This window comes from Neolamprologus multifasciatus, chromosome 9 (genome assembly GCF_963576455.1).
Source record: "Neolamprologus multifasciatus chromosome 9, fNeoMul1.2, whole genome shotgun sequence".
Taxonomy (NCBI): Eukaryota; Metazoa; Chordata; class Actinopteri; order Cichliformes; family Cichlidae; genus Neolamprologus; species Neolamprologus multifasciatus.
In genome coordinates, this window is record NC_140447.1 from 18,686,730 (window position 1) to 18,711,005 (window position 24,276).

General features: G+C 38.2%; 4 protein-coding genes across 6 annotated transcripts in view; all 4 read left to right on the forward strand.

The window, feature by feature from the left end:
• The window catches only part of nanos2 (nanos homolog 2), a 2,594-nt gene extending 2,273 nt beyond the window's left edge, over positions 1 to 321 (forward strand). Inside the window, exon 1 of the mRNA XM_085172753.1 lies at positions 1 to 321. This exon is cut by the window's left edge and continues 2,273 nt beyond it. The gene's annotated coding sequence lies outside the window, so the exon portion shown is untranslated.
• A 2,761-nt stretch (positions 322 to 3,082) lies between these two features.
• LOC146511428 (uncharacterized) lies at positions 3,083 to 5,100 on the forward strand. The gene is made up of 7 exons (XM_085173528.1): positions 3,083 to 3,212; positions 3,302 to 3,446; positions 3,536 to 3,649; positions 3,983 to 4,127; positions 4,224 to 4,372; positions 4,454 to 4,593; positions 4,707 to 5,100. The coding sequence occupies exons 1-7, from the start codon at positions 3,113 to 3,115 to the stop codon at positions 4,856 to 4,858; spliced, it is 945 nt and encodes a 314-aa protein (XP_085029654.1). The 5' UTR covers positions 3,083 to 3,112; the 3' UTR covers positions 4,859 to 5,100.
• Positions 5,101 to 5,286: 186 nt separating this feature from the next.
• Positions 5,287 to 8,678, forward strand: LOC146511429 (uncharacterized). Its single transcript, XM_085173529.1, has 7 exons — positions 5,287 to 6,533; positions 6,781 to 6,925; positions 7,079 to 7,192; positions 7,318 to 7,462; positions 7,592 to 7,740; positions 8,195 to 8,334; positions 8,459 to 8,678. The coding sequence occupies exons 1-7, from the start codon at positions 6,434 to 6,436 to the stop codon at positions 8,608 to 8,610; spliced, it is 945 nt and encodes a 314-aa protein (XP_085029655.1). The 5' UTR covers positions 5,287 to 6,433; the 3' UTR covers positions 8,611 to 8,678.
• Positions 8,679 to 11,124: 2,446 nt separating this feature from the next.
• On the forward strand, positions 11,125 to 23,179 carry LOC146511430 (uncharacterized). 3 transcript variants are annotated; one of them, XM_085173349.1, is made up of 16 exons: positions 11,125 to 11,638; positions 12,866 to 12,909; positions 13,106 to 13,170; positions 13,267 to 13,409; positions 13,621 to 13,669; positions 13,854 to 14,064; positions 14,171 to 14,257; positions 14,649 to 14,792; positions 16,056 to 16,753; positions 16,956 to 17,474; positions 18,181 to 18,745; positions 18,850 to 18,920; positions 19,977 to 20,117; positions 22,453 to 22,613; positions 22,719 to 22,809; positions 22,951 to 23,179. In XM_085173349.1, the coding sequence occupies exons 1-16, from the start codon at positions 11,615 to 11,617 to the stop codon at positions 23,031 to 23,033; spliced, it is 3,096 nt and encodes a 1,031-aa protein (XP_085029475.1). In that variant the 5' UTR covers positions 11,125 to 11,614; the 3' UTR covers positions 23,034 to 23,179. The 3 variants fall into 3 exon arrangements, with proteins under 3 accessions (XP_085029475.1, XP_085029476.1, XP_085029477.1); XM_085173350.1 differs by having other exon boundaries at positions 12,869 to 12,909; XM_085173351.1 differs by lacking the exon at positions 14,171 to 14,257.
• The last annotated feature ends 1,097 nt before the right edge of the window (positions 23,180 to 24,276 follow it).

Sequence of the window (24,276 nt, forward strand, 5' to 3'; positions counted from 1 at the left end):
TCAAACTTTGGAAAAAATTAAACTCTTTAAAGTCCTCGAGTGTTTATTGTTGTTGTTATTGTTGTTGTTGTTTTGTACAACTTCGGGGGTACTTCATAGGTCACAAGTGAAACACTAAAGTGGCTAACCTTTCTGTGGAATTAAATAGATTTCTAAAAATGTGCCCATAGTGTCAGTGCGTATTCAGTCTTTTAGTTAAAATGCAAATGCTATATTATCCCTCATGTCAGACAGTTTATTCGACAAAAACATCAGTATTTTGTCTTTTTTTTTTTTTTTTTTTTTTTGGTATTATAGAAAATTTTAACTCACATGCAACTCTTCCACTTGAAGTTACAGATGTTCCTGAACTCACCAGAGAACATGCGTCATAAAAATAATTAAATTAAATTAAAAGTAACACTTCAAGGCAAAAGTGAAACGATTATGTGAAGTGAGAAATTGAATTAAGGTTCAATAGTTTTAGTTTCAAAATAGAGGGGCTGGGGAAATACAGTATACAAGGTCAAAATAGAGTTTGTACAATTCTAATGAGCGTCAAAGTTATAATTTAGTATGACCACCTTCATTCTTGAGTTTTCTTTGAAGAATAGGCGGTCATTCTTCTTAGGGTTTTGCTGTTATGTGTGGACACAACACTGGTTCAGCCCTTGTGTTTCGTACTTTCAAAACATGCATAAATGATTCATAGGTCAGAGTTAAGTGGCTTAATAAAAAACAAAAGAGTCCTTTGAAAATGTTCAGGTACAAGAACTGGACTGAAAATGAATGGAAAAGCAGCAAATGTCCAAAGAAAAACTTACCTTTAGAAAGTAGTTTCCTAAAGCGCTGAGTACCTATTAGCTGCTGCTCAGGAGAGCTGGAGAAAATCATTTGAATCAGGTCTTCAGAGATCACCCCACCCTGTGTGGCACAACAATGGGGATTTTTTAAAAACACATGAATTGCTGTCACAGCCGACTTGATGTGTGCAGTAAGTGATGACATCTCATACGCCTGGATATCAGGAATCTTTTTGGTACAATGAATTTTGTCAGTTGACAAGAGGGAAGCGTAACTACACTTTTGAATGTTTCACTCTCATTTTTGCCACTTGGAGCAGGGAGTCTGCTCAGTGGTGCTGAGAAAGCTGTAGCTCACTCCTCTTAAACATGCTTAGAGACAGTGCCCTTACTGATTAGAACTAAATGCATCACATAGGAATTTATGCAAATTACAGTTTGTGTGATAAAATGTAACTTTGCACACATCATTGTGGTCTGGTGAGGCAACAAACACACTGCACGGTGTGTGAAAGATTCAACATGCTATTTGTGTGGCTCACTGCGTGTCAATGTCACTGCATGCATCAAAACTTGTGCTGTTTAGAACATGATACAGAAAAGCTCCTCTGCAGCCTCTAGCCTGAGTTTTACAGAAGAATGACCCAAATATTCATTCAGACATAAAGCCAAGATTTTTAGATCCCATCTGATTACCAGAAAGGAGTGTATGTGTAACAGAGCGGACATATGAATATATATTAAGTTGATAAAATACAACAATATATGGCTCCTTGGAAGCAAAATATTAAGAAATGAGTGGTCACTCAAGATGCTTGCACAGTGGTGTATATCAAGACAATTCAATTTCCTAATACAAGTTCTTAAAAATGTACATTTAAATACTTTTGCATACATTTAAATATGCATTATAAAGCCTACATTTCTAAATATAAGCTTATCTGAATACAATTCCAGCAAATAAATCTGAACATTATCATAGGTTTTGAATAGATAACATGCAAACAAACTTTTTTGTAAAAACTGTAAAACCCCCGCAACAAACTGCCTTTAAATACGACATTACATACTTATTGAAATGTTAATATCATCAGAATCAGAATACTTTATTGATCCCTAACGGAAATTATTTCAGTTACAGTGTTTCAGTACAAACAGTAACAAAGACAGACAATACAAGAAGTAAGAATATATATATATATATATATATATATATATATACACAACTATACGATTTATAGATCATCGCAGGCGGTAATGTTTTCCTGTGTCGTTCAGTGGTGCTTTTTAGTAAGCTCATTCTCAGACTTATATCGCCTGTTTTTTTCCCCTCAAGAATCCCCCAAAAAACAATGTTGGATATTAATTTCCAGATGGAAATGTATGAAAAAAGTGCAGTTAACATACTTCCACTATCTTTAAATGCTCCACAGATGTATAAAAATATGTCCTAAAGACCAGAACTTTATATATTACAGATATCTTTTGTTGGATCACGTGATTCAAATAAGAAACAAAACAGCTCAAAGAAACGAAAATTGACCAAACAGGTGATCACAAGCTCTTAACTCAGTGCAGCATTTTACATGTGTTTCTAGTAAAGTCTTGCTCTGATATGGTGTGTGTGGCCTTCAGTGTATGTGCGTGATCATACATGACCTTCTGTTTTCATGTGCACTCCAGCTCTATATAATCCTAGCTGATTTATTTTGCCTGTCAGTCATTAACAAACATATCATTGGCTCTTCTCATTTATCCGTAGAAGTTTTAGGATTGGGATACATAGATCTCCAGCTGGCAGCTACCCAACATTTCATAACTGTGAGGGTTAAATTGCTTAAAGCTGAAAATATCCTTTGGCTCTTCATTTCCTGGTCTCACCTGCTGCTGATACGAGTCTGCGATAAAAACTTGTTACTAAACACGACTGCTGGGGCAAAGTCCAGCTCTTATATATGTTTAAAGTTATGGAAGATGGTTATAAAGCTGAGTGAGTTTGGCAACAGGATTGTTTTCCTCCTTTTTTGTTCAGTTAATCAGCCAAAAACAGAGGACACGTGGAGGACGTCAAACATGTACACGTGCTACAGGGCTATAAAAGCTCCACTGTTACAAAACCAGCTTCGTTTTATATAAAAAAGAAAAGCCCACCCCACACAGCAGTCTTCCAGTGCTTTCAGTCAAGAAAAGACATTAAACGGTACGTCATGGCTTCTTCTGATTAGTGACATGTAATACTGATGGCAAATTGTTAATATGAAATTTAGAAACTTGTTATAATTTTTCTTCAATTATAATTCTTCTGTTTTATAGAAACTGGCTTACTAAAAATGGCAAAACACCACATCACTCTTGCCATTGCCATAGTGCTGGCAGTGATTTTCTACATCGTCACCATTGTGTTGTCTGCTCTGGCAGCGTTAGGAAAACGTAAGTCTGGCTTTTAATACTCTTAGAAATACGTTGTAACCTTTGAGCACTCTGTCTCTCTCTCTGATTTCTGTGTTTCTGCGCCACAGATCCATTTTTGTCCACCACCGCGAACATTTCAGATGAGTTTGTGACCCAGATCACGCCTTCAGGGTGGACTTTTACCATCTGGTCCATCATTTACATCTTTATGGGTTTAGGGGTGCTGTATGTCTTTGCAGGCATCTTTAGGAAGTAAGTTTCTTTTTTTCTTGAGATTTATTTTTTCTTCTCCTATATGATGTTTGTTGAAGTCTACATTTACCTCTGATTTCTTTCTGCAGGAATGCCTATGGTTATGTCTACTGCAGCCCTGCAGTTTTGCCACACGGATTTTTTGTGACTTTTTGCTTAAATCTGGGCGTCAATATTGGATGGTTGCTCCTGTGGGACAGAAAGTGAGTGTGAGAGTTTTAACTGATATCAGTAAAAAGCCATAGTATTGATTAATGTTTTTCCTTACTGCATTAGAAAAGGGGGCGTATAAATGAGGGCTGGATATAGTGCTGATTAGTTAGGTTAGTCCACCTAAGCTGAGTAACCAAATGAAGGTGTGTTGAATCACATTGTCAGGCCCTCTTGGCCTAAATATGCAGATAAGATTGACCTGAAATCATGAAATAAATGGGAAAAATAAGTATGTCCATGCAAGAAGCATGTAAACACAGCTTCTAACATGCAGGTTAATTGTTTTCATTGTTGTAAAATTCTGTTTTTCATCCCTGCTAAAGGTACACACCTGCTGCGCTGGCTTTCCTCATCCTAATCGCTTTGACTAACTACGCTGTAATATTCTTCTCCTGCCACGGTCTGCATAACTATGGTGCTTGGCTCAACAAATATCACAGAACAGACCTGTTGCTCCATCATCTGCTGGTTAGTATGGCACCTGATGTTTGCTTTTCTTTTCTTTTCTTCATGTACATGCTTATAATCTCAGCATTTCTGTCTTTTGCTTTGTCTTCATTGCAGATTCAGAATGGCATTGCCATCTATGCAACGTGGACAGCTATTGCCTCCCTGCTTAACCTGACCATTGTGCTGACGTATGATGCAAGCATGTCCCACACTGACGGCGCCACTCTTGCTCTTTCTGTTTTGTCCATTGTGCTGATAGTGTGGTAAGTTGACAAACAGAGGAAACAATAAGGGCGACTTCTTTAGAAAAAATGGATAAATAAAAGGTGCCGTCTCTCTCACAGGTTCATCCTGGAAAACTCCATTCTTGAAAAATATGTGAGATTCATCTTCAGCATTTACCCAACTGTGATTTGGGCGCTGACAGGGGTGTTCACCAAAAACTACAACACCGCAGCTCCTACCCGCAACAACATCTTTATCGGTGAGGATAAACCATCAACCGGTCTCAATGACACTATAGCACTGACTATAAATGATAACTTCATATGTGGATGCACACTGATGCCACGCTCTGATATTTTCTTTCCACTATAGCTGCCCTGCTGGGTGTAGCCTGTGCCCTGTGTGCCACTCGGATATGTTTGGTCATTTGGAGGCAAATGAAAAAGCCGCTTTACGAAGACGTAAACCCAGACAAAATGTCTCCGATGGAGATTTTAGAGAAGCAGAAAAAGATATTTAAGTGAGAGAGCGAGGAAAAGATTTGCAGTATGATTTCTGTATGATATCAGGGCTGTATTGTAAATGACTCCAGCCTCAGCTGAATATCATCAAGCCTCATAAAGTGATATATAAAGCTGAAGGTTCACATCTGTCAAAAAGTATAAACTGCAATAAAGTGTGTATTTCTGATTTCACCACATAAACATGAAAAATGTAGTTATGCTTTCATTTACTTTCCTTTCATAAGCTGTAAAAATAAACTTTAACACTGATTTTAATGGGGTCATTTTTAAGTTATTTAACAGACAGCACATCTGTTCAATAAGAGAGAAGACAAAGCAATTCAGATTCATTAATAATGAATAATGAATGAATAAAAACGTGAACAGAGTCAACAAATGCACAAAGGTAACAAATCTCAGTTGTGTTCAAAGTTTACAATTATGCGTGTTTTCTGCTCCAGTCTGAGTCCGCTGGTTTTGTCACGTACAGTCTTCAGCCTTAAGTCTTCAGAGCCAGCCTCTGTTGGTTGTACACCTTAATAACCTTTTAATGTATTGTATCAACAAGTTGCTGGTGGCAGACTGCATCTATATCTAGTTGCTGGGTGGATTTGTGTGGCTGCCTCCAAGATCTGTTGTTGTCTACTTACACAGATATGAGGATTATGCTCTTTACTTAGATTTAAAAAGCTGTACAATTTCATCAAATCTATCTTTTTATCTTGGCTTTGCTCTTTTTTTGTTTTTCAGATCAATAAAAAGCTTTGTTTAAAAAAAAAAAAAGACCTCCACCCACTGATTTCCTTATGCAAGCAATTACCTGTATATTCCACAAACCCTGTTGTCAAGAGTGTGTTCATCATCAGATATGACCTTATACATAACCAGGGATTACTATCATGCCACGCCACCCGATAAAGGACCTTCAAACTCCGAGTTATACAGTATAAAAGTAAATTTGTAATTTCTGAAGGAGGGCTGAGACAAATAGGAAGTGATAACATAATAAAATCATGCTGTAAACTGTAATTCATTAAACACATACATGTATATAAGTGCTTTCAAAATTATTTCATATATGAGTAGATATATTTATCAGCGTTTTATGATTGATTGTTTCAGAAATGTAAAGAGGATAAGAGATGCACGTGATGTCTTGAAGAGTCATAAACCTTCTTGCACAACTAGTTGCTCCATATAAAAGTTGGTCCCGTGTCCTCTGCAATTACTCTTGATCTTCACACGGCTTACACAACAAGGAGCAAAGCCAGGTAAGTCTTATTAATCTCATCATGTGGACGCTGTTTTATTAGACTGGACTAAACATGTATGTCGTATGGATAATGCACACAGGAAGCTTTAAAAAGTACTATCTGGCCCTCTCTTAAGAAGAGTAAATTTTCTTGTTGTAGTTTTGTTTTTTATGGTGGCAAACTTTGATAAAAGTTGTAAAAAGAGCTTCTGATAAATGTCTAAAGATATATTAAGTGGCTTCTGTGTTAACTGTGTGAAAGTGATCGATTGCCACTTCTTCCTGTTCCTGCTTTTGTTTTATAAAATGTTTTTTTCTTCCCATCTTAGAATAAGAGGACCGTGATGGGAAAACACAACCCAGGACGTATTGCTGCAGTACTCGTGTCTTTAGCTGCCTTTGTAGTGAGCTTGGTGCTTAATGGGCTGGCTGTAGTTGGAGTTAGTAAGTTGAAACTTTGTTAGCCATTTGTCAGCTGTGTTCAGTATCTTTGATATTCGTGTAGAGGATGGTAAATGGTAAATGGCCTGTATTTGTATAGCGCTTTACTAGTCCCTAAGGACCCCAAAGCGCTTTACACATCCAGTCATCCACCCATTCACACACACATTCACACACTGGATGTGAAGGATGTGAAAACACACGGCGAACAGTCAACTTTCCCTAAAATCTAACCTTTTTCTCCACAAAGGTCCTTTTCACACCACCCAAGCCAATGTCTCAGCTTTGTTTGACACCCAGCTTACGCCTTCAGGATGGACATTTTTCATCTGGACCCTCATCTACATCTGGCTGATCTTCATGATCATCTACATTGTTGCGGGTCTTTTCAGAAAGTTGTGTCCACTTCTTTTTATTTTCTTCTTTAAAACTACAGTGTTATTTTTAAAGCACAGATATAAGATATAATCCAGGTCTCTTCAGTCTATTTTTAAAACCCACTGAAAAACTGTTCCCACAGATTTATTGATCAACTTTTTATCTTCTAGGAATGGATATGGATATGTTTACTGCACTCCTGCAGTACTGCCTTATGGATTCTTTATTAGCTGGTGTCTCAATATGGGCGTCAATATTGGTTGGTTGCTGGTTTGGGACAGAGAGTAAGAGTCTTTGAGTGTCGTGTGTGAGTTAAGCCTGCAGTAATGCATGGCTCTAAAAGATGCAAATGAAAGTTGTTCAACAGATTCATTAAATGTGTTTTTCTGCTGTATCTGTCCTTAAAAAGACTGATGATTCCTGCACTGGTGTTTCTCATCCTCATCATCTGCACTAACTACTCCATGATATGCTTCATCTGCCATGGGATTCACGTTTATGGAGCTTGGCTCAACAAATACCACAAAGCAGACCTGTGGCTCCTCCAGGTGTTGGTAAGTGTGCATTATTAACTGTAAGCTAAGCTTTTAATCTTGCATGTAGATCAAGTTACATTAGCCTGTTGTGGTCAGACATTATTAATATAATGCTTGCTTGGACTCCATGAAAAAATCTGTTTGCAGGTCCAGAATGGTGTCATGATATACACGACTTGGACAACTGTAGCAACCCTCCTCAACCTGACGATTGTACTGGCTTATGAAACAGACATGTCCCAAGACGATGCTGCCACACTCTCATACTCTCTTTTGACTATTTTGTTGCTTGGATGGTGAGTGTGCTTCTTAAAAAAAACCCAAAAAAGCCAAACGAGAGCAATGAGAGAGCTCAGTTCCCTCCAATTCCCTTTGAAGGGCAACGGCTACACTAAAACTCAGATGCTTTATGCATCAGTATGGAAAGCTAATGTAGTATATTAATCTTTTTGTGATATTTGTCAAATAATGTTTGTTTAAAACAATAATGTTCGAAAGAGTTCAAATAAAGACCGCGCTTATTTCCCCCAATGATTAGTATATTTAAAATTTGGAGATGATCCAATGAAAGCTAAAAATTATGACCTATGACCTTGAAGCATGACGTACTAAAATTATACATTTTATGATCTTTAACCATATGACTGGAGTAGAATTGGCTGAACTCTTAGGCTTCTAACATATTAATATATGTTAGAATCTAACATATTAAAATTGAGATGCTAAAGCGATGCGTTTTGTGTTTCATAGGTTTGTTTTAGAGAATCTTGTCCTCGACGAGCATGTGCGGTACATCTGCATTACCTACCCCGTTGTGATCTGGGCGCTGTCTGGAAACCTTGACAAAAACTATGATGCTGAATCACCCAGTCGCAATGGCGTCTTCATTGGTAAGACTCCACATAAATCCCTGCATCCACACTAAACTTTTTAGATAAATACACCCACAAAATGAGCTCTGTGTCACCGTGTGTCACGTGCAAAAGCCGTACTGATTCGATTTTCTTCTCTCAGCTGTGCTGCTGGCTGCAGTCTGTGTGCTGTTTGTGATTCGGGTTAGTTTGGTGGTCTGGAGACACATCAAACAGCCACTCTACGAAGGTGTCGATCCTGAAGCCATGGAACCGATGGAGATCGCTAAGAAGCAGAAAAAGATATTTCACTGAGCAGCTTTATGATAAAAAACAAACCTGATTGTTATTATTACTGAAGGTTTTTCATGTATGATGTCATTGTTTTTCCCATCGTATTGATTTGTATTGTTTTAATGTTTATTGATGTATTAAAATGCACCGGAATTTTTTGAAAATATTGCATTAACAATTTTAACACTGATGTGTAAACATGTAAATACTGAACTTCATAAGACTATTATGTATAACAAATGACTGAATATATATTTATGTTTGCTTTGTATTAGTGCAAACTTACACTCTAAAGCCAAATGTAGTTTTCTTAACATTGACATATTTATTGTGAAATAGACCATACATGATCACAGCTGTTTATTCAGTGTTAACACCATATAAATCAAGGTGTTATAAAATATTATTTCTGATTTAAGATGTGGGCTAAAGATTTTTTTTTTTTTAATTTTAAGCAGATTTTTTTTTTACATTTAAAAAAATATAAGGCTTTTAATGTTAGAGAACATACTTTTACTATATGACTATATCATTTACATTTCCATCAGTGTAAAGAAATGTAAATACACACAAAATCCCTGAGATATCTTAATAAAAGAAAAGTAGGAAAATATCAGCTGTAGAGCTCAGTTTTTCTACATGATAAATAAATGTTCCTGAAAGTAAATGAAAAAAATCTGTCAGCATGACTCTTTTGGGCTTAAATTGTAAAAATAAATGTGTAAAATTAGCGAAAAGGTTCTGGCTGAAGATTGCCCAGACTGTCCTGCAATTATAAAACATAAAAAGGTTTTTGTTACTTCACAGAAACTGTGGACCCATTGTAAAAAAACAAACTTCTATAGCAGAAAGTGAAAAAACAGTTATTTTTATGCCATGTAATTGTTTATCTATTACTTAAATACCTTAGTGTATGGCCATGGGAGAGGCCTTTATCAGTAGGAAATGCTGTAAAATTTATGAAAATACAGTTAAAAGTCCAGACTTTACACCCTCTTTCATCTTTTCCAAAGCCATTCAGTGGGCTGCATTTGAAATTTGGCCCACGGGCCTTATGTTTGACACCCCTGATTTAGAGAATATACTCTATACAGTGCATACTTTACAGCACTTAATTATTTTTACATTCTTTATATCGCATGCAGATCATATATGGGTGTGTTATGTTACTGCTTTAGGGATGAGTTCTGTGCAGGCTGTGGTTTCATAGCAAATGACATACACCATAGAGCTTATATGCAACACATTAATATACATAAAGGAGAAACATTTTGATATGTTTTAATCAGTTATATGTCATATTTCAAAAGTACAAATAAACTTTAAGTTTCACTTATCAGTGTGCACTTGTTTTCAGTGAAATGTTACACATTTGAACATGACAATCATTTCCATTTTCTCAAGATAGCGTCCAAATTTTTGCCGTTACTTAACATTTATCTGTATATATGAAAACAAAGATATTTACCCAGTTTACCAAAAGAAAAGAAGTTTGTAGGAGTAAACGGCAACAGCTGGTAATTGTAACAACCATTGAACTCTTTCATGCATGAATTATGACAACCTCAGTATTTTTTTTTTCATCTTTAGGCATGAAAAAAATAATATTTTTTAACTTCTAAGGAGTTAGAGAAATTTCAATTTTAATTAAATAAGAAATGGTTTGTGCACTTACACTGCCTGAAAAGTGGGTGGCAGGGTATGGAGTGACACATGAGTGTCCAACGTAGTAGTTTATGTGCAAGTACACCATCAACACTGACACAAATACGAGAAAACAGCCTTTGAATAGCTGTCCACTGTAGTAACCACTATGCTTGAAAGGGTTAAAGGCCTCATTCAAAGCTGTGTAGCTTGTTAATTAACAAATCACAAAATGATACAACGTATTTCACCAGATAAATACATTGAGGAAACAGCTATTATAAACAGCAGCTAACAGCCATATTTTTTTTGCCATTAATGCACAGCTTTTGGCTGTTTGACTGCGGCTGATCAAGCCTAGAAATTAAGTCAGTTAAGTCATGTTCATGGTTCTGTTGTGAAATAGTGAAACAGCTACACCCTTTTGCACAATCTCTACAATGACCTACAATGACCAACCTAACAAATAACAAAGTTTTACATTTTAGAGTAATATGTCAATATGTATATTTCACCTCTGTAATATGCTATTTATAATTAAGTAAATATAAGTATTTGTATATATTAAGATAAGATAGCTCTTTATTGTCATTGTACAGTCATACTTACCATATGAAATTGGAAAGCTATTTATTAGAGCTATTTCCTATATTTTGTAAACTTAGTAATATATTGTAATATTGTAATAGTATTTAGTTCAGTCTTTTACTGTTATTTTCTTGGAGCAACTGTAACCACATAATTTCCTTAGGAAAGTACTGTATTCTGATTTTGATTTTGTTATCCAGTATATGGTGCAAGATGCTGGTTCCGACTTTAAACTGTAGAGGGCAGTAAGCAAAGCGCCAACTTTAATCTGCCGGAAACTAATATGTAAAAGAAGAAACAGTGAATACTGATTCCCTGTGCGTTGTTCTTCAGGCTGCAAGTCCGCTGCCAGCCAAAACTTTGTTAAAAATCAGTAGGCCCTAACAATTAGACAGTTATGTTCAAGTCATTACTTGATTAACACACTCACAGCGATGTTATAGAAGACATGGACTGTGAATTACAGCGTGCCAATTTCGCGACACTCCCGCCTTTGGTCAGTACTCGGGGCACAATGTTTCCTGAGTTTTCTAGAGTGCGCGGGAGAAGTACAAACTGTAAACAGCGCCGTTGTTGTGCTGACGAAGGATATCGGCTAGAAGAAAACGTTATAATTGGTCTTTGTATGGCTAAATAGTTATTTTTTTACATGATTTTTTAAGGTGTTCACGCGAGGGCTAACAAACTAGAGAGTAAACGAACACGAAATGATTATTACCTGTTAACTCGGGTCTCGCGGTCGGAAACAGTCGGCTAACCATACTGTTGAAAGAACGACAGCCAGCTAACACAAATGGAGATGGAGTACCCAGTCCTAGTAAGTTCTATTCGTGCTTTTTCACAAACTTATTACAAACATTACCCTAGCCCAAGGGTTGGGATTCAGACATTTTCCCGGTGACAAGTTTTTAAACTTCCGAGTCTGGCTGCAGACTGCCGTCTTTATTTACACACGCCGATCGTCTTTTGTATCTATTTGAACATGACTTGTCATTTAACTCGTCCTTTAAACTTAATATTAGGACTGCATTGTTTAATCTCTGTAGCATCTGTTGCAGCGCGATACTGAAAAAATAATCCGCGCTGCTCACTTGTGGGCTGGAATATTGTATTTCCATAATACTAAAGCTCCATGGGAAAACAAAGGTAAAAGCTTTCTTTATTTGGTGGGACTGGATCAGGTGACTGATCATGTGACTCTGACCCGTTCCTTCTCTGAAAAGCAGGGATGCTCTGATCCAACTTTTTCCACCTCCAGTAACAATACTTTTACCTCAGATGTAAATAAAATACCCCCCATCCCATTTAAATCGTGTTATATATCATATTAACAGTGCACAGGAGGGCGAAGAAGAGTGTGCATGCAAGGTGGAGTGGATGGAGACAAATGTTAGGGGTGATTTGTGACAGAAAGATAGCAACAAGAGTGAAAAAATGTTGATGGTAGTAATGCCTGCTATGACTTGAGGCTTGGAGATGGTGGCACTAAAAACAAAACAAAACAAAAACCAAGAGGCAGGCCTAGATGCTAAAATTTTCACTGGAGAGACCAAAATGCACAGGATTAGAAATGAGTACATGTGAGGGACAGCTCAGGTTAAGTGTTTTGGAAACTGAGTTAGAGAGGCAAGGCTGAAATGGTTTGGAAATGTGCAGAACCTCAAAAATGGGTTAACTGAAAAGATCCATCTTTTCTCACTTAAACCAAATGTGGGATTGCCAGTTACCAAGTATTTGCTCTGTTTGTTTAAGTTCTCTTTAATATTGTAGGATTTATTTTTACCATCTGGACAGAGACTCTTGTGAGATAATTGTTGTTATTGTAATTGGGAAGTTACAGTATATATAAACAAAACTGAAGTGAACTTGACTACATCCATGAATGTTATGATTCTTGTAAAGTTTTAGAGAGTTGATCATTTAGCCTTACATCTGTTGTCTCTTCAGACCCTTTGTATCTATTAGAACAGGGGCTGTGTTTGCTAAGTGAACATAGTTATTCATTTGATCCTGGAGTGGTTTCTAAGCTGGTTTCTCTTCACAGAAGAGACCCAAGAGGAAGCTCTGTTACATTACTGACAATGAAAGGTAAGTTTAAACACGTTTCTAAAATTTAGCTGTTTTATTTTAGTTAAATGTTTTTGTGTGTGTGTGTGTTTTTGTTTTGTTTTTTAATATCTATGAGCTTCATAAATTCATTTTCTGGATTTATTCATGCTATTGCAGATTTATTTGTATTATAAAAGTTTGGAATTACCCTTAAATTCTTACCTTTGTTTTTCAGCCCAGCTAAGCACTGGGAAGGTACGCTGACACTGCAAGATATTGATAAGATCTTTGATGACTTGGGTGAGTGAGATTCATCCGATTGGTGTAATTCTTTGTTATAAATTAGGTATTTCCATTTTATTAACCTCTTCTTGACTGTTTTTTTTTTTTTCCCAGATTCAGCCTCACATGCAAATCTGCAGCCCCCCTCTCTTCTGCTCCAGACTTCTGATTCAGAAATACACCAGAATAAGAGTGAGGACTCGGTCCCCCCAGAGAGACAGCTGATAAAAAAACCTCCAGGACACCAATTAGTAATGGTACAGTCAGTCGATACGGTGACTTCTGCTTATATTGCATGCATGTCCTAAGCTCCAGTGTTAGAAACATCTGTTGCAGTCCAGCTATTAAAACAAACACATTTTCTAACGAATTCTTGTTTACTGGCTCAGCCGTGAGCCTTTTTTAAACGGGGCAATATTTTTCGTAATTTGTGTTCATTATTTTAATTCACGTTTTGAATTTCTTCAGGGAGATGATGGAGATGTCTTGCATCCTGCAAGTCCTGAACTGGATATCGGTAAGACACTCAAATTTGTGTTCATAATGAAAATATATGCCTTGTGTGTGTGTGTTTGTTTAGTTGTTGTTGTTTGTTTGTTTGTTTGTTTTTTATTAAGATAAGATAAGGTAAGATGACCTTTATTAGTCCCACAGGTGGGAGATAAATGAATTGTTTAGGAGTGGGCTTTTTCTTGTTGCAGATTTGGACATCCTCTTTAAAGGACATCACCCAGTAAAGACTTCCAGTCCAGCAGAACAAAGTTTGGCTGCTGAAGAAGAAGAGCAGGACAATGAAAAAGCACAAGTTGTGTCCCCAATTCTTTTTATGTGTGAAGATGAAGGAATAGAAGAGGTGAAGAAAGCCTCTCTACCCACCCAGAATCCCCAGTGTAATGGACAAGTCACAGAGGAGTACGGAAATTTATACTTAGTTCCTAGCAGGAAATGTTGCCTCTACAATTTTTCATGTTTTTATTTTTTTATTTTCCACAAATCTTTCACTAATCCTGTTCTCTAGGAACGGCGAGTCTGGATTGGAGTCTCCCCCAAGTAATATTGTTTTAACAAAGATATCTGGCCACAAGAAGGAGATTGAATTACAAGGGTAAGGTTGCTTTTCATTTAAATACCTCGTTGTGTGTTTTTTCAGGAGGAAGAGACATTGATGCTGTAAATGTGACCATATGAGACCATTAATTGTACAAGATATTTTAGTTTTTTGCCATCTGCCATCTGCCATTTGCCCTGTTCTACTTAAAAACAATTCCCCAATCAAACGAACATACACAGCAATACTGCACAACAGTAATCAAAGATGAACAATATTCAAAGGCTACGAGATTATATAGCACATCAAACATACTGTATTGGTGATACGCTTCATTTTGATCAGTGGAGGCAGCAACGCCGATTCAAAAAGTTAGGGAAGTGTTTCTGGTCGCTTTTGAAAACTATTTGGTTATTTCAGTTACATTTTATGTCTTCTTTGTTTACAGGAGTCAAGAAAGCACACAGCCAGCTGTTCAAACAGTGAGCCGGGAGCCTGAAGTCGCAGCTCCTGTGGCATCCACACGAGCGGGAAAAAATATGACAGCTTTTCTGCAGAAACTAAAACATGCACCACAGTCAAAACCTTTCAGGTGAGTTGAGATCAGAGGACACCTTTATAACTTGTCTACGTAAACATGTCTGCATGACATACAGTGCTGGGAACGTTGCTTTTAAAATGTATTCCACTACAGATTACAGAATACATGCCCCAAGATGTATTTTGTAACGTTTTCCGTTATGTCTCTCAATGACAGTAACGTATTCTGAATACTTTGGAATACTTAATATATTATCATGCTTTTTACAACTACATGAATGTACTATTGCTGTGTGATTTATTACTTTTACTGAAGGTTATTCACCATACTAATACCAACTAGATTTTTAAATCTTAATATAAATGAGTAACAGTGGGGTGGACATTAGGTAAGGCTGCACTTTTTGCAGTGATCTCGTATTAAAACTGTTTCACGCGTATACAAAAAAGGTCCGTGGCTCCGAACCGTAGTAAAGGGTCCTCTGGCTAATACGTCGGGTTCCGTGTCGGGCTCGTAGCTGAAAACTAGCTTTACTTTGTTGTCTGTGTCAACTTTGCTAGCGAGAGACAAAGAGAGGCGTTGAAAGGCTGCTCCAACGGAACTTATTGTTTCGGAGGAAAACACGAACATGGTGTACAGTCGAGTCTTAATAGCTTACTTACAACTGGGCTCGTCAGGCACTCTTTTTGACTGCAGTGGTTATTATTATATTTACATGCTTCCAGCTCCCGTTTCTGCTCCGTAACAGCTCGTACTTTTCCACTCTCCTTTTTCAACCTCCATCACGCTCACAGACACATAATGGGTATGGCAGTCCATTCTCCCTGCAGCACTGCCCACGAAGCTACATTCTTTAGGGCTATGCCTGTAACACTCTACCACTCGCCTATTTCCTTCATATTAAATAATTTTTTGAAAAATAATTTGAAAAAATATTTCTTCACGTCATTATGCAAGTAGAGGTGACATGGGCCGCGAGATAGAGACACAGGCATTAGAGCCTCTTAATGCGTGTTTTGTTTGGGTTTCCACTGGTGTGGAATTACCAAAAATAGAGGGCATAGCCTAACATATGAAACAGGAAAAGACCGTGATGTAATCCATTTATTTCAACAAAGTAACTGTATTCTGAGTACCACCTTTTTAAATGGTAACTGTAACAGAATACAGTTACTCATATTTTGTATTTTAAATATGTAACACTGTTAAATGTATTCCATTACTCCCCAACACTGATCACATAATACCACGTGGCCTCAGTCACATTCTTTCCTAAAAAAATTTAATTATATGTATTTATCTTTTTTTTTTAAGTTCCGGGAAGAAACAAGTTAAAGTACCCACTCCTCCCCCTGAACCAGAGGATGATTTTATGATCCTAGAAGATGATACACCTCTGTGGTTTTCCATCCCAAGTAAAAGTGCTACCAGTAAGAAACAAAGTCACAGCAGAATTCCCAGCACAGACAAAGACAGCTCAGATAAGAGGACAAAGGATAGATCACTGGAGATGCCAGAGCCACTGCAGGAAACAGAAAAGTCAAAAAGTAAATTGGAAGATCAGCCTGTTGATCAGAAAATTAAGAAGAAAACTAAGAAAGAGAAGAACAGTGAGGAGACTGGGCCTAGAAATGAGGACGATAAGCTTCCTGCTCCTCAAGATGCTCCTGCGGGTGACTTATTGGTTCAAGAAGAGCCAGAAAAAAAGAAGAAGCAGCTCAAGAAAACTTTGTCAAAGGAGAGTGATGAAGCAGAAGATCAGCCTGAAGACACAACGAGTCGCAAAACAGAAAAAGCGAAGCCCTCTAAGAAAACAGAAAGGAAAGCAAGTAAGTCTGCTGAAACAAAGAAACAAAAGTCTTCAAACGATGGTAAAGAAAATACCAAGACACAGAGGGCTGACTCGTTAAAGGCGAGCAGGAAAGAGCTGCAGGGAGAACCTGCTGTTAAGGATGTTGATGAGCAGACCAGTGACAAGCACAGAGATACTGAAGACATAGTTTCTACTGTTGGTGAGTCCTTTGTACTTTCTAAAAATTCTTCTATAATTTGTTGTTGAATATTTGTGCTAGCTATTGTCATCTTAACCTTTGAAGTTTGATTAAAGTTTTGATCTTTATCATCAAAATATGTTAAATTTTGGAATTGCAACATAAACTTTTCCTTCATTCACTTAAAATTACTTTATATATGTTTTTCCTTTGATCCCTTTAGACAAAGAAGCTATTAATTGTGAAACAGACGGACAGGTGAAACAAAACAACCAGCCAGTTGTTTCTAAAGGGACTTCATCTGAAGACTGTCAGGTTCTCGGGAAAAGGAAATCGACAGGAGAGTGGTGGTTGAGTTGCCCTCAGAGCACAGAGGAAGCGGACAACAGCCAGCAGGCCACGCAAAAGAAGTCCAAACAGAAACCTAAAGACTCCAGCGCAGCAGTTCCTTCACCTGCAAAAGCAAAGAAAGACAAAGCCTCAAAGAAAAGAAATCAGAAACAGCTTAAAGTGTTGCCCAGTCAGGAGACGAGTGAGTTTAAAAAAAGGAAAACAAAACAGAGCAAAAAAGGAAATAAACAAGAAGAAAAGTTAGACAAGATGAAAGCAATTGATGAAGATTTAGTAACGGCTGAGCCGGAGCATGCCGACGAGCCGGAGCAGCAGGAGGTCCCGGATCAAGAATTGGACCAGGAGTCTAGCCCTTTGGTCTTTACTCAGAGGGACCACAGCCTTAACTCAGGTAAGGTCAAGGTAAAAGTGCCAGTACTACAGAGGAGTTTCTGTGACTGATGTTTTATATATTGTGCTATTGGACTCTTAGTACTGATGCATGTGTAGATAAGGAGAATTTGGCCTTTTGTGTTGGATCGACTTTTAACAGATGTCTTGACAGGTAGTTTAGCCTTCCAAAGTAAAATAGGTAAATCTTGTTGGCTATGAGTTAATACTGTGATAGTGTTAACAACTCATTACAATTTGGCTTAGATCCACCAAGCTCTTCAAGGTCAACTCAATGATTGATTTGTCTAGAATTGGCAAAATAAGGAGACACGATAAACTTGGGATCAGAAACTTTTCTTTTTATTGCTTAAAACTTAACACACATGTAAGTTACTAAACAGTGAAATGAATGCTACACATAAATAAAAAATAACTGCACTCAAAATTGTGTCCGGTATATTAAAATGAGGTTCACCAGGGCAAATGAAAAAAGGCTGTACTTTGCACTTGCTTTTATTGTACTCATAAAGCACAAACAAAATAAAAGTTTGATATATATAAAACTGTTAACTTAAAAGTAAAACTAAAGTATTCTCTTAAATGTTTGCGCTCTCAGAGTGCTCCTCGTTTGCCTCCTAGTTGGTGTGAAATATTAAGTAGCAAAGAATATAAACACAAAAGACGATCTCAAAACTTTATTTGAGGAAATGTGCTTTTTGTTACAGGAAATAAGTTATTTCAGAAAGTATATCGGCACGATTCTACTGGAAAACTGTCAGCCACACCAAAAGCACCCATGTCGCAAAGTCGACCTAAGGAGCGACTCACGGAAGCAGATTCAGCCAAACGGAGAAGGAGAGCCCCGGGCGAATGGTGGCTTGTCAACAACGTAGCTGAAGATTTGGAGAACATGTCCTCAAAGCCTCAGCAGCTTCATCCCAAGAGGCCTGAACCTAAAAAAGAAAAGAAGAAACAGTCTAAACAGAGCAAATCTCCCAGACTCGGTGTTCCCAAAAATGGCAACACGGCAGTCTCATTAAAACCTCTAGGAGGAGCTCCAGTGCCTCCTTTGACAGCAAAGTCACTGATCACTCCTAAGACTGTCAAATGCTCTCTGGCAACGTTTAAAGACATTTTTGCTTCAGTCTTAGAGTCTTCGACTGTGGACAGACGTCAGACTAATAAATGTAATGTCAGATCACGTCCGTTTGAGGAAATCTGTGTAGCAGGCAGTAACACTCATGCAGCTGACAACAGCCCAGACAACCAGGAGACCACACGAGACAGCAGGTATCAGCTACATGACATGCAAGGAAAAGCCTGAATTACTCTTAACCTCTGTCTTTGTTATATTTTCAGTATATTTCTGACTGTCGTTCATCTTTTATCGGCAGGTCACAAGTCCACAGGAGTGGACCGTCCTCCATGATTGAGCTGGAAGACTATGAAGACACTGACAGCATAAGTGGGTTTTAAATTACATTAAAACATTTTCCAACAGTTTTATCTTTCAAAGAACATTTTACACAATTCTCTGAAAAGAAAGCTTCACTATAACATTTAATAAAGTGTAAAGACTAAAACACTGGCTGCTTCACTCACAGTAAAAATGAGACGGGATGAGCTGAAGTCATTAAAATGCTTTTACTTTACATGAGAAAGAAATCTAATCAACAAGGATTTAATGTTATTGGCTTGTTTTGAAATCAAAACCCCTTTAAGTATTTCGCTAATTAAAAAAAAAGGCAGTTTATTGTTTTTTATAAGTCTCAAGGCCCTGAAATTCTTTCCATTTTGGGTCAGATTTCAAGCTGGTGACATGCCCAGAACCATTAAGCTCTGTGATCATCTGATATTTCATTCATAATCTCTCCTAGCCTCTCAGTGTTTCTGATGCTGCAGGCATCTGCAGACAGTCACACAAACCACTATAAAGTGCAGTGTTCGTGGACGGTCCTTTTCTACAAATATTATAGTATCAGTAATTGAAGCGGGAACTTGGGGCACTGGCACGTTTTAAAACCTGGATGAATAAGTAAATAACTGAGAGCAAAATTGTTTTTCACAATGATTTTCAATGTCAGACCAACTAGGAAAAAAACTGTCAGTCCCACAAACTACCAAACAGATAAAGAGACTCAGAAATGGTTTTGAAAGGATTAGAGGAGGAATTTAAAAGTACTGAAGCTTTTCCTTTGTTGTTACATAGTAGTATAACCGGCTGAAGCCTAATCTAGTGTTTGTTGTGGATGAATCAGTGTGTGTCACTGTGAGTTCAGTCTTGAATTAATGAAATGAATCCGTCACATTTGACATTTTCGTCTGTCAGGCTGGCAATACGAGCATTCATACTGTAGTATTTACAGCCCTAAAATGGTAGCCCTTGTTAACCTCAGTTGGCTTGAATATAAATGATAAATATCTGAAAGTGTGATCACTGTTTGGGTGCGTGCCCGAATGGTTTAAAAAAAACTTATTTTTTCATTATAAATATCTGCGTTTTATTTTTATTATGTTCCAGTTTTGCCGTCACCCAGGAACCCAGTTCTGCTCTCTGCTTCAGATCTTTGTGCCCCTCCCCTCAAGCCGCTGATCTTACAGCCGAAGGATACGGCCAACCTGGCTGAGTGGTTTAGGAGCCTCTGGTTGGCTACACCAGAAGGTAAGAAAATTCTAAGAAAGAAAAGAGAAAAAATAAGAAAAAATCATTTCCATGTGTTGTTTTTGCACTGACTTCACAGATACAGGTGTTTAAATGTCTGTTGTCTTTTACATTGTTAAATAAAATAAACTGTTTGTAGCCAATCTGCTTTACAAACTGCACGAACCACATTCATGACCGGTGTCTGCAGTCCATTCAGGTTGCACAGGTAGTCCAACTCCTCCAGGACAGCGAATCACAAGACGGTTTGCTATGTTTCCCAGCACAGTCTCAAGAGTGTGGAGAAGATGCCGTGACAGGGGTCATTAACCGAGGACTCCCGAACAAGCACGTAGAAGGGGATCAACACAGCAGGAGCAGCATCTGCTCCTTTGTTTTAGGAAGAACATGAGGAGCGCTGCCAGAGGTCTACAAAATGGCCTTGAGTGGGAGATTCATGTGCATGTTTCTGACCAAGCTGTCAGCAGCAGACTGCATGAGCATGCCATGAGTGCCTAATTTCCTTTAGTGGGACTCCTGCTCACAGCTCAACACTGTGCAGCTCAATTGGCATTCGCCAGAGGATGCCAGAACAGGCAGAACCGCCACTGGCCTCTCTTTTTACAGATGAGCACATGAGCACAGGGCCACACTGAGTACATGTGACAGATGTGAAAGAGTCTCGAGACAACCGTTTGTAGCAAATGTTATGCTGCCTTCAAAATCACCCTGCATGACTGGTTTGACCGTGGGTCAGCAATGGTCGGGGGAGATATATCACTGGCAAATGCCAGTTGAGCTGCACGGTGCAGAGCTATGAGCAAAGGTCCCACTAAAGGACCCTCATGCTATGCTCATGGAGTCTTTTCCTGACAGTTTGGTCATTTTGTGGGGACATTTGCAGCCATCCGTCTCCCTGCACAAAGGAGTCAATATCCGTTCTGCTGCAGTGCTGATGACCTTCTATGGCCCTCTTTGGCTCTTGTCATGTAATGGCCCATCTGTTATCTTGTCCACGCTCTTTAGACTCTGCTGGGAGACACGACAAGCCTTCTTGTAACGACACATATGAATGCGCCATCCTGGAGGAGCTGGACTACTTGTGCAAACAGAATGGGCTAGAGCAGGGGTGGGTAATCTCAGTCCACGAGGGCCGGTGTCCCTGCTGGTTTTAGATCTCACCTTGGGTCAACACACCTGAATCACATGATTAGTTCGTTACCAGGCCTCTGGAGAACTTCAGGATGTTGAGGAGCTAATTTAGCCATTTAAATCAGCTGTGTTGGTTCGAGAACACATCTAAAACCTGCAGGGACACCGGCCCTCGTGGACTGAGGCTATGTCCACACGTACACAGGCATTTTTGAAAACGGAGATTTTCCGTTTTCGTTTTAAAAAATAATCCCGTCCACACGTAAAGGCAGAAATGAAGGAAAACGCTGCTAGGAACATGCCAAAGCAGCAGGTGGTGCTATAGTCCTAACCGTGTAGAAATGTTGGCCAATCAGAAGTCTAGAAGCCTCGGTGGGAAAAAGTAAACAAAGCTGGGGCATAGAAGCAGAACCAAGTCGTATGTGTGGAGGGACAGTAACTGTGTGTGTATATGTAAGCATTTAAACACTGCAGAGAGTACAATTAACAGTATTGTAGAAATTCATTTCACCGAAACAATAACGTGGCGCACAGTGTGACGTCAAAAAAGGCGCACATCTTTGACGCTGCGTTTTCTGCGTTTTCTCCGTTTTTCTCGTCCACATGTAAATGCAAAAATTGAGTTTTAGAAAATATCCACCCTGGCCGGAGTTTTTAGAAATCTCCGTTTTCAGTGACCGAAAACGCCTTTTACGTGTGGACGAAAGGTGCAAACGCATAGAAAAATCTGCGTTTTCAAAAATACCCGGGTACTTGTGGACATAGCCTGAGATTGCCCACCCCTGGGCTAGAGGCATCATCTCATGTTACCAGCAGGAACAAAAACACAAGCAAAAAGCCAAACTGAGAACAATCAGTCAGCAGGGATAAGGAGAAAGCAGTGGTCCATGGCAAACACCTGTTAAAACCATGTTGTGGCCTCTCCAGTGCACCTGTTGTCACTTTCACTTGCACCAAAACAGCTGAAATGGATTCACAGTAGTTTATCCTTCCTAACCGGACAGATCGATCATCACGTCTTTTATTAATTTTCTCTTTATTGTCAGTTAGGATCAAAATAAAATACTTAAAATGCCTGCATCAAAAAACTCAAAGCATTTATGTGTCTAATTTAGTTTGCTTTCTTTTTAATGTAGACAAGACATTTTCAATAAATAAAGTTATGTCATCTAATGAACCTTATGTCTTCTTTGTATTACTGTAGGCGATCCTGGTGTCACTCCAGACCAGTTTGACTGGTACTTCTATCAAGACAGAGCTATGGGCCTCCAGGAGGACTTGAGCACCAACTCCTTCTGTAGTGGAAAGCTGCTGCTGGGATCCCTCATGAAGAAGCCTCTCTGGGTGGACCACAGTGCTACAACAGTGAGTATTACTTTATTCTGTTTCTTGCATATAATTATGCAGTAACTAGGCCTCTTATACAACAGTCCTAAAGTATTTCCATTATTTATTTCTGTCTTTTTAAAGGTTTTTAACTTACTAACCAGCTCAGTGGGTGTGACCATCGATGGCTGTGAGTCATGCTTCAGTCCTGGAAAATCTTTTGTGGTGGAGTCTGGTAAGAATATTTACATTTACTATAAGATCTGATCATAAAAACATTTTCAAATACATAATAGATCTTTAACATGGTTTAGTGATAAATGCACATATTTTTGATGCTTTTTTGTTTCTTACAGTTACTGTTCTCTTCTTACAGGACATGCATACGCCATCAAGAATCTGACTGCACAGCCTGCGGTTCTGTACTTCACCAGAATGTTAGCTGAAACTGTAAACTGATGCATTGTGAAAATGTAAATAGAAAATTGGCTGTAATTTTTTTTCCTAAGACCTACTTTATTTTATGATTCTAGGAAATAAAACTGAAATAAAATGTTGGTTAAAAATGTAAAATACTTGAATAAAGTTTGCTTTTAAATACCGTATTTGCCATTTCCAAAGCCTGCGTTAAACTGCATCTTTATCAGAGCGTGACTATTGAGAAATTCGGATATAATTTTAGTTCAAGATGTTTGGAGGTGGTTTTGTTTCCCCCTCTGAAGAAAAAGGTCTGCCTGTTAGCTGTCTGGCATTCACAGTTCTCAAGATATGTTGTTCAAATTTTGTGTTACGGTAGATGCCAATAACAGCTTGACCTGATTTCATTTTTGTGAAAATTGGGTCAAGGTCACACTAAATGTGAAAACCAGTAAAACTTTATATGATTCTCTTCGAACTTCTAAACAATATGCCAGGCCTTGGAGGACGAGAGTACAAAGGCTGGCTAAGCATTTAACCTTCATTTCTGGAGCCATATCTGGCTGTAATCTAAGTAGAAGAGGCCATTTATTTTTAATAATGTTGAAATTATGTTTTAGTTTCAGTCTCCAGCACTTGGATGTATGCAGTGGAGTGAAAGGTGGAGGTAGACATGTAAGCATCATTAAAACCTTTCTTGTCACATTCTCAGATTTTCACTGAAACACAGCATTCAGTGAAATCCTGACTTGTGAATGCATTCAGGGTTACTAGTCCACAGGTGTGCACAGACGGTTTGTCATTAGAGAAACTGCCCTTCAGAAGTCATGTCGTGTTAGAGGCATTGCCAGAAATGTTTGCCTCTTCCTCTGTTCTGAGTTTCTTTTCACGTCAAGTTTGAAAGAATTGTGATCTTTCAAAAAGATAAAGAGATGAGAAATACCACACGCAAACACATTATACATGCTACCAGTGATCTTTCACATCCTTAAAGACCACCTTTGAATATTACTATATTTAAGAGATACAGTATTCTATCTTTTTGCAGAAAAAATAAAAATGACTTAGCACCGTGTGTGACTCATCTGACATGCGACACAAGCTTGGACTCCACTGGAAGCATTTCTCTTCTCCCCACACTACTCCCCTCACCTGAACGCACCTTTCTGTCTTTCCTTTGGCAAGAATCCACAGAATAATGGATTATAGAAGTTTTGGTACACTCAAGGCTTTTACTGTGAAATGCAATATAAATGATGTGTAAGAAATAAAAAAGATTTAAAAC